General features: G+C 40.8%; 1 protein-coding gene across 12 annotated transcripts in view; it reads left to right on the top strand.

Annotated features, from left to right (window-relative positions):
• ANK3 (ankyrin 3) overlaps positions 1-12,497 on the top strand; it is a 383,552-nt gene that overhangs the window by 294,367 nt on the left and 76,688 nt on the right. For 8 of the 12 annotated variants that reach the window (XM_053388318.1, XM_053388319.1, XM_053388308.1 and 5 more), the window contains 5 exons: positions 1,900-1,998; positions 2,125-2,223; positions 3,967-4,062; positions 5,871-5,943; positions 6,137-6,199. In XM_053388318.1, coding sequence (XP_053244293.1) covers positions 1,900-1,998; positions 2,125-2,223; positions 3,967-4,062; positions 5,871-5,943; positions 6,137-6,199 — 430 coding nt within the window. The remainder of the gene's footprint in view (positions 1-1,899; positions 1,999-2,124; positions 2,224-3,966; positions 4,063-5,870; positions 5,944-6,136; positions 6,200-12,497) is intronic. The other 4 variants (XM_053388311.1, XM_053388310.1, XM_053388320.1 and 1 more) reach the window with 1 other exon arrangement.

Raw genomic sequence — 12,497 nt, 5'->3', positions numbered from 1 at the left:
GGAAGGAAGGCAGTTTCAAGTAGTAATTTTTTGAGTAGTAAAATGGCTGGCAGGGAAAGGTTTCATTACAACACAGACACACCCTGCTGCTATTCCTTCCCTGCCTGCTTTTCATTTTTTTAAAAATGCATAAACAGTTGGGGTTTTGTTACACATACTTGTGTGCAATATTGATGGGATGAATACCTGGACAGAAGACTGTAACCTTGTACCCAGCCATATCACAGAGTAGATCATTCAGATCCTTGTGGTGTGCAGTAATGGTAGTATTGACTGTTCAGAAAAGTAGTAGTCTGTTTTTTACAGTCAGTTAGTGTGATACTACTGTTTTATAGTGTTCAGAAGACCCACACTAAGAATTCAGGGTCGCACTTTGGTGGTTGACATCAGACCTACCCATTATTATATGAAAGCCCTGTCCTTGCTTCTCACATTTGTTCTATCCTTCCTCCAAAGACCTCAGGGTTTTGAGCATGGGCCTCCCTGTATGAAGTCCTGAAGTCTACCTGATACACAACACTGTGAGTGAGCGAGGTGGGATCTGTGAGAGTGCACAGCAAGCCTTTCTTTGTTGTGGCTCCTCACCTATTGAAGGCACAGCTCTGGGAGATCTGCCAAATGTCTTGATTTCACTCATTCCTATGTCCCATTAAAATGGTTAGCTTTCAGGAAACATTCTTTTTGACAGTTTCAGATCTCGATTATTATAATGGATATATTAATCGGTCTTAATGAGTTCTTATGACTCCTGCTGCTTTTTTTGTTTTTTTCTTGTCTTAACGAAATGTTATTTTAACCTCCGTGCTTTATTGATTTGTATGTTGCATTGAATTTTGGTTTCAGTTTTAAATTGGCAGGCATCTCAAAAACGATTATGTGTACATGTCTTGCTGGACAGTTGGCAATGTATGAAGGTGAAAGCAAAAGCAAAATGCTTTAAAAAACAACAACTTCAAAATGAAAAAACAAAACAAGGCAGACTCTGGCTTTTCTTCATGTGCCACTCCTTTTCATTATGAAAGGCAAATGTCTAGCTGTGTAGGAAGAAATGAAAACAAATTAAAGGCATAAGCCCATCAAACATGGGTGTAGCCAGGATTTATGGGGGGGGAGGCAGAACCTCAGTTAAGCATTTTTATTGATTTACTTGATTTGGCTTCCCCTGCCTCCCACCCCCCGCTTGCCTCTGTACATGTCATCAAGAACCCTGTGATGTTCATATTTTCTCTCTCCAGTTAAGGAGGCTTCCATAAGTGTATTACTTGGATCAGGAACTGTGGGCATCAAGTGAATACACACAGGAATCAGTCTTTCTTCATTCCATTGCTTTCAGTGGTATTTGCATTCAAATGTCCATCTATATTCTGGCGCAATTTGTGGGAAAATACCTTTTTAAAGGACCAAAAAAGTTTTAAAATACATTTTGTTTTGTCTTGGGTTTTTTAAAAAAACAATTTTAAGTGTATTTTCCAGTTTCTCAAAAATACTTATAGCAAACAATCCCGATATACCACCCCAATAAACATTCCATGCATATATGATTTAAATGATAGAATCAAACATTAAGCACGTTTTTACAACAGTTTAGTGTTGATTAGAGCAGTTCAGCGTCTTCTATTCTCAGTCTTGTCCCAGAGTGAGCTGTGGGTACTTGGTGGCGAGGGGAGATCATTGTTCTTTCCTGTGTCTTGAATAAGTGTCAACCATAGTTTCAAAATTGTCTTGGGTCTTTGTGTTCCTTAGTGCTCTGTGTTAGTTTCTCCACAAGAGCTGTGTTCTATAGTCTTTCTCACCTTGCCTCTAGAGCTGGATTGGGGATGGGAATCTTTTACATTTTCAAAACACCTATTAATTCCTCTTTCTGCCTCCCTGTTTCTTTTGTGTGTGTTTTTCTTCCAGATGGGGTATACACCATTACATGTTGGCTGCCATTATGGAAACATAAAGATAGTTAATTTTCTTCTGCAGCAGTTTGCAAAAGTTAATGCCAAAACGAAGGTGAGATTCCACTCTTCTCTCATACCCTTCCCTCCCACCCCTTTGTTTCCTTCCTTGGTTGTGTGTGCGAATGGAGTCTCCAGCGCCGTTCTTTGTGGGCTTTTTTCTGCTTTGTCTCCTATTTAGAATGGCTACACCCCTCTGCACCAAGCAGCTCAACAGGGACACACCCATATAATCAACGTCCTGCTCCAGAATGGCGCATCACCCAATGAACTCACTGTGGTAAGAGAGATGTAAAAGAGATTACACTTGGCTTTTCTAGTCTATTCATCGTTTCCCTTTGGCAGCTGCTGCTGCTCTGCTTTTTGAGGAATTATATTGGTTTTATAGAAGCGCAGTGAGGGCGGAAATGGGAATAGAATGGTACGGGGCACAGTAATTCTATATCTCAGCTAGGAGCAGTGGAATAACAGATAAAGCCCTACTGGAGCGTTATCTGGCAGGGACATTCCTTCATGTTTTGCTCCACCAGCTCTACACCAGCATAGCTGAGAGGGTCCATGGTAGACCCTGACCCTCCCTTGTATTCAGAGAAAGCAACCTTTAGCTTTTGAGAACCAGTGTGGTGTAGTGGTTAAGAGCGGTAGACTCGTAATCTGGTGAACCGGGTTCGCTTTTGCGCTCCTCCACTTGCAGCTGCTGGGTGACCTTGGGCTAGTCACACTTCTCTGAAGTCTCTCAGCCTCACTCATCTCACTGAGTGTTTGTTGTGGGGGGGGGAGGGAAAGAAGATCGTAGCCACTTTGAGACTCCTTAAGGTAGTGATAAAGCGGGATATCAAATCCAAACTCTTCCTCTTCTTCTTAGCTGTGCAACCCCACACAAATTCATATATAATGCTCATAAGCACCAAGAGGTTTTCTCTGCAACTTCAGGCCCATGAAGTTTCTGGCCTTCATAAAATAAAGGTGGTCACCAGGGAATCCTGTTGCACATTGCATGATTACAAGCATGCATTGGTTCTTTGCACTTTGCGTTTTCTGCCAGGGACCCAGGAGTGAACTACTGGGGTAGCCAAGGCAAACACAGTCACTACATAAAGTGGCCCTCAGTCATTATGCTCCTTGCCGAATCTCCGTGATGAAAGTGTGGTGTCTGGTGAAACCCGGGCATATGTATGCTACAAGCAGAAACTCATTCAGCAATAATTCATTCTTCCCAGGGAACTCTGGACATTGTAGTTTTGTGTAGGGGCCTGGGAGTTTTCAGTCCTCTCACCAGGCAGCCAGGATTCTTTGGTAGGAAGCTGTGACACTGTAGTGTAGATAGAGCCCCAGGAGACTCCTGAAAAAGAATGTTTTGTTCATAACTGCCTTCTGCGTCACATTAAGGCTGTGTTTGCATTCCTGTTTACTGGGCACTTGCAGCATTTTTAGTGCTGGGTTTTTAATCATTGTTGACACAACATTATCCAAAATGCATATATACCCTGTACTTTGTTATTAAATATTATCGTTTCATGCTTCCCCCCCCCCAAAAAAAACCACACCTTTGCATAGGGTAAATACATCCCTGCCCCTGTCAACGCCCCCTGGTGGGTACACAAACAGTAACAAATCGGACACTAAAAGCTATCCTGATGTGAACAGCTTGGGGAGGGGGAAGAACTGTGAAATGCATGGCTGGGGAGAGAAACATCTTCCCTGTACTCTAAGAATTGCATCCAGAGTGTCCCTTGGCTCTGCAGTTTGAATTTGCCACCTACTTACTGAGTTACTTGTATGTAACAGTTGCAAATTAAGCATTGAGTTTACTTTGAGAACCAAACTGTCTGCAGTTCCAGCTAAATCTGAGCAGTGGACCATTTGCTTTGTGGGAAGCACAAGTTTTTCGTTTGCCTCTTCTTCCAGTGGATTTCACAACTGGTTTTAGACAGTTTGCTGAGCATAAGCTAACTGCACTTCTGGTTATCCCTTAAGCTCCTATTAACATGAATCTTTTTGATGAACATTTCATTTTGTTTAGAATGGGAACACTGCCCTTGCCATTGCCAAACGACTTGGCTACATTTCAGTCGTTGACACGCTAAAGGTGGTAACAGAAGAGACCATGACAATGATTGTGAGTATGGATATGTTTTCAACAGTGAATGTCATGTCAGGTTTTTAATTCTTCTTTTACAGAGATATATTTGACTTAGTGTAGTCAGAGTGTATACAGCTGCTCAACTTAGAACAGGGCTGGGCAACTTGTCTTCAGAGTTATTTGATGCAGTGGCTGTCCTAGCACTGAAACTCCCTCCAGCCATCTCCCTAAGAAGATAAAGTTTCAAGGACTTACTTTTATTGAACTATGTTTGAAATAGGAACAGCAAAACTTTCCAATGGGGTGTTTCCATTGTTGAGCAAGTTGCCTGTCCCTGATTTAGGTATCACTATGTAGGGATGGGATTCTATCACATACTGGCAAATTCAGGTTGCACAATTAAAGCTGGTGGGTGCTCTTGTGCAAGAAACCCCTAAATCAGGATATTTATTTATTTATTTATTTATTTATTTATTTATTTATTTATTTATTTTTCCATATGAAAAGTGATGGGGGAAATGTACTGGAACATGTGGGGTAAAAATTGCTTGATGCAACATTGTGCTACAAATCTCAGCCAAATCAGAATGAGTTCTTAATAACTAGCCAATGTAGTCTAACCTGTCCACAAATGTTAAGGAATCTGTAGTTAAAACTCACTTCAGATTGGTAGATAACATGTAGTGTTGTGTAAATGAATGGAAGCTGAAATTTATCACTGGAGGGTTTTTTGTTTTTGTATTTATTTACTGTATCTAGGTGCCACACCTGTGGATTTTTTTAGCTGAGTAATAATTAGTGAGGGAACAGCTGTGGGAGTGAAAAATCACCCAGACCACCCAGGGAAAGATAAATTAATGTTTGCTGTTGAGTATTTTTAACCAGTTCAAAGTAAGTGTTTGGCAACTGGAAAACTGCTGCTGAGAGAAGCTGGAGCTTTTCTTTTTTAACCCCCACAGTTTATCATGCAAAAAGCAAAAGTGCTGTGTTACAATAAAGGCATTTGAGCCAAAACTCACACTGCAGGCAGCAATTCAATATTTCCCCTGTTATTATTATTGTTTGTTATTTCTATTTACATGTTTCGTATACCACCCAATAACCGATATTGGTTAAGCTGTGCAGTTAACGGTAAGATTAAAACCATAGAAAGTGAATCACCAAACACAAAATAAAGCTAAAGTACAGTAATATTTTCAAACCATTGGGGACAATTTCTCTGTTTTATATTGAAAGTTTGTTTACACATCTCCATGACGCCAATAATTTAAATACGAAAGCCTTATTACAGCTTCTGCGGTTTTATTTGTCCCACCCCTGCAAAGCACTAGTGTAATAACTAAGACAACAGAGCCTCATTTAAAATGCCTCTTCATCCTTCAACTCAGAAAAGCAAACCATATGTCTTGCCCCCAGTACATAGCTGAAATATCTTGGATAAAGATACTAGTCCACCTTACAACATTGTTGTAAGAATTGCTAGCACAGTGAGTGCTGGATGGAATGAGTTCTAGATGGAAGCTGAATATTGCAAGGGGGTTTTTGAGCTATTGCAAATGGGGCATTGGTAACTGGGTTTTTAAAAATCAGACTTATTTTGCAAAGGGAAAATCAGAATTGAAAGAGGGGAATATGGGCTATTATTTCGGTGCCAGTGGTGTTCTATGGATACTGCAAACAAAAACTGGGCACCCATCCCATGTGGAAGTATCCAATATATGCGTAAAGTGCTGAGCTTTTGGGGGTGGGCATTTTAAAAATATTAAATATTATTGAAATTGTCATTTCTTGTGAAGATTACTGGTAGTTTTAGTCTGTAATGATGTTTCTTTGTCTTTCATCAGACTGTCACAGAAAAGCATAAAATGAATGTACCGGAAACAATGAATGAAGTTTTGGACATGTCCGATGATGAGGGTATGTATAATGGAGCTGCTTCTTATTTCTCAGCACAAATGTATGTTAAAACATTGTTGTTATTCAATCATTTTTGCGGGGAGGGGCAGGGGACTTAAAATTATAGCATTCAATTGTTTTGTTGAAATCGGGTATGTTTCCCACCCCAGCCGTTTATAATTGACCTAACGTTTTGTTCGCTTAAATTGTGCAGTTCGTAAAGCGAATGCCCCTGAAATTCTCAGTGATGGTGAATATATTTCAGATGTTGAAGAAGGTATTTCTTACTTTTTTTGTACTGCAGTGGGCTCTGCTCTTCAGCATTTCCATTTTCTATTCTAACTTGACAAATCAAAGCTGCATATACACTATCATTTTGCAGAGCTTTTGCATAGCTGGTGAAAACCCAACAACATAGACTGACCTCTTCCTGTCAGTAGTCTGTTTCTATTTGTGTTGTGTTTACTGTTCGCGTTTGCACAGTAGACTAAGCTACATTTTAGCACAACATGGATCAACAGGAGCATTTAACAGTTGGCCTTCAACCTCCGCTCTTCTCCTCCTCGAAAGCTTTTGCCCCCACTTTTAGTTTACAGTTTGTTGTGTCATCTGGTGCAACAAACTGTGGTTTGGTTTGATTGATTGATTCAACGTATTACATTTCTATACCGCTTTTCATTCAAATGAATCCCAAAGCGGCTTACAAACAATAAATAACAATAACATGACAGAACATAATAAAGCCAGGGCCCTTTTCCAGCTGGAATTCACCAGTTCCAGCACCTCTCAGGTGGGAGTCATTGCCATTATGAGAGAACAAGGGAGGCGTTCATGGTGCGTTTCAGTACCTCTTTTTCTAGAAAAATAGCACTGAATAGAACATCACAAATACAGCGTAAATCATATAAAAGAATGGTTGTGCATCAATACAGCATTTATAATCTATAAAACAATATTGACAACCTTAAAGTAGCAGTCATAAGATAAACTTAAACTATAAAGTTAAACTTATCTTAAACCATAAGATAAACTAAAAAAATTCCTTCCAGTAGCACCTTAGAAACCAACTAAGTTTTTTATTGGTATGAGCTTTCGTGTGCATGCACACTTTGGAAGGAATTTTTTTATTTTGTTTCAACTACGGCAGACCAACACGGCTACCTACCTGTAATAAGATAAACTGTTCAGTTCAGTGTTAGGGTCACATTACCTATGGGTAATTTCAAACAAGCTGATTTCAGATCTTTTCTTTCTTTCTTTCTCTCTGAAGCTGGCTTGTTGAAATGAACTGTAGTTAGTGTTAATTACAGTGCTTGGTTTAGATGATATGGAAACCTGGAGAAAAGTAAAAGCTTCTATGCTCCTTTCAAGTACACAGGAGGAGGAGTTAGGAGTACCTGAACCCAAGGCTCGCTACAGCTTGTGTATGTCACACTAAACCATAATTTAGAGGTGTGTACAAACACAACCACTTCTGAGTGTACGGAGATTATATCTTAAGCTTGAATTTAACACTTTTGTCACATGCTAGATGTGGGTGGGGCCAGTTCCGGGAGAGGGAAGAGTCCCTTTTCTGATATAACAATGGTTGGGAACACATTGACTGTTAGGATGCAAGGAACTGCCTTCAAAGATACAAGGAGCTACCTTCTAATACCATGTCAGAATATTGGTCTGCTTCATCTGTGATGGTTGTCTTTGGCCACAGCCATTCAGCATGTCAAGCAGAATCTTTTCCCCAGACCCTCTTCCCAAGAACCTTTTTCCTGCCTCAGGAGGTGGTGGGTTCTACTTCAGTAGAGAACCTGAGCAGTCATCTGCCAGATTCTGTATGTAGATCCGGTATTGAACAGGGGCCCTCAAAGCCCCTGTTCTTTCCAAATCTGTAATTCCTCCTGATTCTACCTAGAGATGTCAGCATTTGAATCTGGGACCTCCTGCATTCCAAATGTATGCTGTGCCAATGAGCCGTGGCAATTTTCTCCAGACAGATCACACTGTACTTGCTTCAGAGGGTGGATCCGAAAAGACAACTGCACTGTGATTGTAGGCTTCCTTAGTCAAAAGCCCTGATTGTACATGGTCATGTATATGCAGCTGACTTTGCTTTCACTAACTTTCCTTATTAATTCTGTAAGCAACAATTGGCTCCTTCATGCACATTATACTTTTCATGATTACTGCAATTACTGAGGATAACCCTCTGATTTTGTCCGGATTTATTTCTTCACTTTTTAAATCAAATTGTCATTAATAACCTTCTTGGGGTACTCTCTTTTGCTACTGCTGCTTTTTATTTTTTTTAAAAAAAGTTTGCATATTATAATGTGAAACAAACTGATGAGTGTGGTAGATATGAAAGTATTGCAGAAGGAGGAAAAATACAAATGTCTGTCAGCAGGGGCTATATGGGAATATAGATTTGGTGCCTGCTGTCAACAATACGGCAGGTTCTGGAAATACAGGTTTAAAAGGCTGATGATATATGGCCTGAAACAAAAGAGCTTTCATTGCTGCTTTTAAAGGGGGAGGTAGTGTATTGATGTATATTGTTACAAACATATCTCTCTCTTATAAAAAGATGTCCTTCTCTATGTCCTGTTTTGTAATTAGCAATAGACCAGAGGTGCTTGGTAAATTGATAATTTCACTGCTGTTTATTTACATCCTTGTAATGTACTTTGAGTCACATATACTTGCATGGTGGAAGAAGCAGGTTGATTTGGGGTTTTGGAGTGATGGATGGATACTGCTTAGGGACTAGTAATTACCCGCCCATGTTCTTGCTTTCACCCTCCTACATTATCTTCTCAGTCTGAAGATTTTTAAATAAGACTGTTATAAAGATTCGGCTTCTGCTGTTCTCCTCTCCAAAGGAAGCATACCATGCAAAGTCTTGCCTGAGCTTCCAACCGCTTGAGGAAGGTGGAAGGCAAAATAGTGTTTTCATTACATTTTATTAGGTGCCTTGAATGTGATGCTTTGTGAAGCTTAACATTGTTTATATATTCCAATACATTACGTAGCAAATGCCTGAGCTCTGAGTAATTATTGCACTGATGGTGTTTGCTACTGCACAGTGTTGAGGCACACAACTTAAAAGCCCACACATTGCCCACATTCTAAGGAACTAATGTCCTAATTTCAATGTACTAAACAACTGTGGAGCAGTAGCAACCATTGCTGCCTTCCTGCTGCTCTCTCTGGTGGGCAATAAGGATTAGGACCCCTTCAGTGGGGTCCCCTTCAAGAATGCTACACACACACCCCCAACGTAGCAATGCTTACTTATCTGCCTCAAAGAGACCTAGGACTGCAACTAAATCAGGAAAATAACAATCCTTCTTTACAGGTAGCATTTTTAATATCCAGCATGTTTTAGATATGTTGCATTCCTCAGTACAACTCCATGAAAGGATAGATAATGTCAAGAGAAGAGAGAATGGTTGACAGGTGGCTTGCTGAAGTTGTTCTGTGTTGCTGCAGAAATATCAGTCACTGGTTTCTGCTGCTGCATTTCCACAGGTGATGGTGGAGTTGAGTGGTGGGACAGGATGTTATTGTGAGAGTCCCCATAGTTTTCCCTACTGGGGCAGAAACCCAAAACCCTGTGTCTGCAGACATATCATTGTAGATGTGCTGGAGACAAAGGTAGAGAAGATCTTATACATTTGCCATTGGTTCTTATGGGTTGTTAGGAAATCCACTAGGTGTCCTATGGCGACTTTCCTACTTAATAAGTAAGTTGATCCATGAAATTCCACGATCTTAGAAAATGTCCTGTGGAATTTGCTTGTTCAAGGGGATCATATGAGGAACACAGCCGCATGGCCCTAATATATTGCACTGCACACTACACTGTATTTCCACACAAGCCAACTTAAAATCTTAAGCACATGTGTTCAGAGGCAAGAGGCAATGATCTTCTTAAAATGGCTTATCTTTTACCCTTATCCTCTGTCAGAAGTCAACAATCAGGAGTTTGGGCTGAAGGTTCTGCTAAGGAATGGATGTATACATTGCTGTTTTCTGATCTGCAGTTTTTCCTGAGTCCTCTTCCTCATTCCCTTACTTGTCCCATGTCCCATCCCAATACTCCTTTATCAGTACACTGGTACCTTGGTTTAAGAACAGCTTAGTTTATGAACAACTTGGATTAAGAATGCTGCAAACCTGGAAGTAGGTGTTTTGGTTTTTGAACTTTGCCTTGGAATAAGAACATGTTTTGCTTCCTGTTGAGTGTGTTCCATTTGTAAATTGAGTCACCCGTTGCTATGGGAAAGCACACCTTGGTTTAAGAACGCTTTGGTATAAGAACAGACTTCCAGAACGGATTAAGTTTGTGAACCAAGGTACCACTGTACCTGCCTTTCAACAAGCTTTGTGTACTCGTATACGTTGTAAACCACCTAGACAATGGACACCATTAGGTGGTCATATCATATATGATTCTGCCTATGCATCTCAGACCAATTCTCCAGTTCTACATGCTCAGTGATAGTTGTGATATAGAACTAAATGGGCTCATGCAGTGAGTTCACATAGCATCCACAGGCACAAATCCCTTTGCTTAAAAAAATGTGTGGCTGCGTGAGTGTTTCACCCAGTGTTGATTATGAGGTATACAAATAAAGCAGCTACAACAAATGCACTCAAAAATACACAGCTTTTAGACAATGTTATTTGAATATATCCAAAATAGATGACATCACGGGAAACCGCTACCTCAGGAGAGCGGGGAAAATTCTTAGGGACAACTCACACCCTGGCCAGCACTTCTTTAGTCTCCTACCTTCGAGCAGGAGATACAGAAGTATAGTCAGCCACACCAACAGGTTAAAGAACAGTTTTTATCCGTGGGCTGTTGGGCTGCTGAATGGGAAAAAATAGTGGTGTAATTGACTTCCGACAAGCACACGGAGTGTGAACAAGACTGAGTGTATGGGGGGGGGGCTAGTTTAATTTCACTGCACACAGGTGGTGTAGTAACAATAAAGGTTTATTATTATTAGAATCTTGAGAACACAAGAAGAATCTGCTGAATCAGGTCAATGGCCCGTCTAGTCCTTCATGTTATCGCAGCAACAAACCAGGTGCCTGTGGGAAGCACACAAGCAGGACACAATTCCTAGCAACTGTGATTCCTAGCAACTGGTATTCAGAGGCAAACTGCCTTGAGTCTGGCAGTGGAGGTAGGGCATAGCTTTCATGGCTAGTATCTGTGGGTAGCCATGTTCACCATGAACCTTGTCTCCTACTTCTTCCACAGATGAAATGTGAAATGACATCCATGCTCAGGAGTTCATGTAATTCCTTCGGTTTTGGTAGTGTGTTTGTTGACGTTCAGAAGACATAGTCATTCTGGGTTGTAGCCAACCAAGTCTCCCCATTAGCACAATGACTTCTGCTTGTGTAGTGGAATTTGCCTTCCCTCTCTTCCCGCTACATGCACCCCAGATTTGTTGGGGAAGGGGTGTTCCCCTAATCCTTTGGAGCAGATTTGGGGTTGGGGAATAAAAAAAGGGAGGAGCAAGCAGGAGCACTTGTGCTAATGGGACAGTTTCATTGGACACAACCCACTGCTAGTGCATTCACAAACAACACACTACCAAAACAGAAAAGCCCCTGTGGTAAATATTAGGAGATATCCCATCTCCTTCCCCAAGCATTTAACACTTCATCAGGTTCATACTAACAGCTGAACTGCAAACAGGAGGTGAAACTTCTTCACATTTAGGAAACAGGAAACAATTTACAGATTAATCCCTTAAGCAGACTGGTTTGTTTACTTGTTTAATTCCAGTCAATCATCCTTCCTTTCTGCATTCAGATCCAACCATGTTAAGAAAAGACCTTTGTTTTAAATAAGCCTCGGGATCTTTAACAGGTTCTTTTTTCTTTCTTTTTTTTGCCAAGTATTGCAACAGTATTTAGCAAAGCTTTTCATAGCCCAAAATGTCCCACATTTGTTAACTGTCCAGTAGGTTGAAGCAAGAAACACAGTGGGTGTGCACAAGTATACAGGTGTGTACTTAATTTTAGGTTGCAACTTGTCAAGGTGTTATTATTCAAAGTATTTGAATAATTTCAGAGTAGATCTGTTGAAATTAATGAGCCTAACTCGGTCATATTCATTAATTTCATTGGATCTCCCCTGAATTACTTGAATACCACGCAGTGGCTGATTTGTGTTTTTTCTCTGTCCTTCCTCACTTTTGAGTCTCATGCAGAGGGAGGAAATGTGCAAATCTCCACCATGAAAATGCAGCTTCTGTGCCTTGTGTTGGAGAAACCCCAACACACCCACACCCACACTGAAAGTGTGGAGAGAGGAGCATGTGAAGCAGACCTGTGGGATCACAGCCCAATTCTTCCCTTTCTATTTTTAACTCTGCTCTGGGCAGCATAATTTTGTGTTTCCAGGTGGGGTGGGGGGCACACAAATGAGCATTGCCCTAATTGTGTTTTCTTCCCTTCCTTGGCTCCTCCAGTTCTGTTCCACGAGTACTTGCAGAAGAGGAGAAAAGGGATTAGAACACATAATTCCTGCTGCACCCACACAGAAGCACAGAAGC

This window comes from Podarcis raffonei, chromosome 5 (assembly GCF_027172205.1).
Source record: "Podarcis raffonei isolate rPodRaf1 chromosome 5, rPodRaf1.pri, whole genome shotgun sequence".
Taxonomy (NCBI): Eukaryota; Metazoa; Chordata; class Lepidosauria; order Squamata; family Lacertidae; genus Podarcis; species Podarcis raffonei.
The sequence above is the reverse complement of the archived record's forward strand: the minus strand, read 5'-3'. Positions and strand labels throughout refer to the sequence as shown.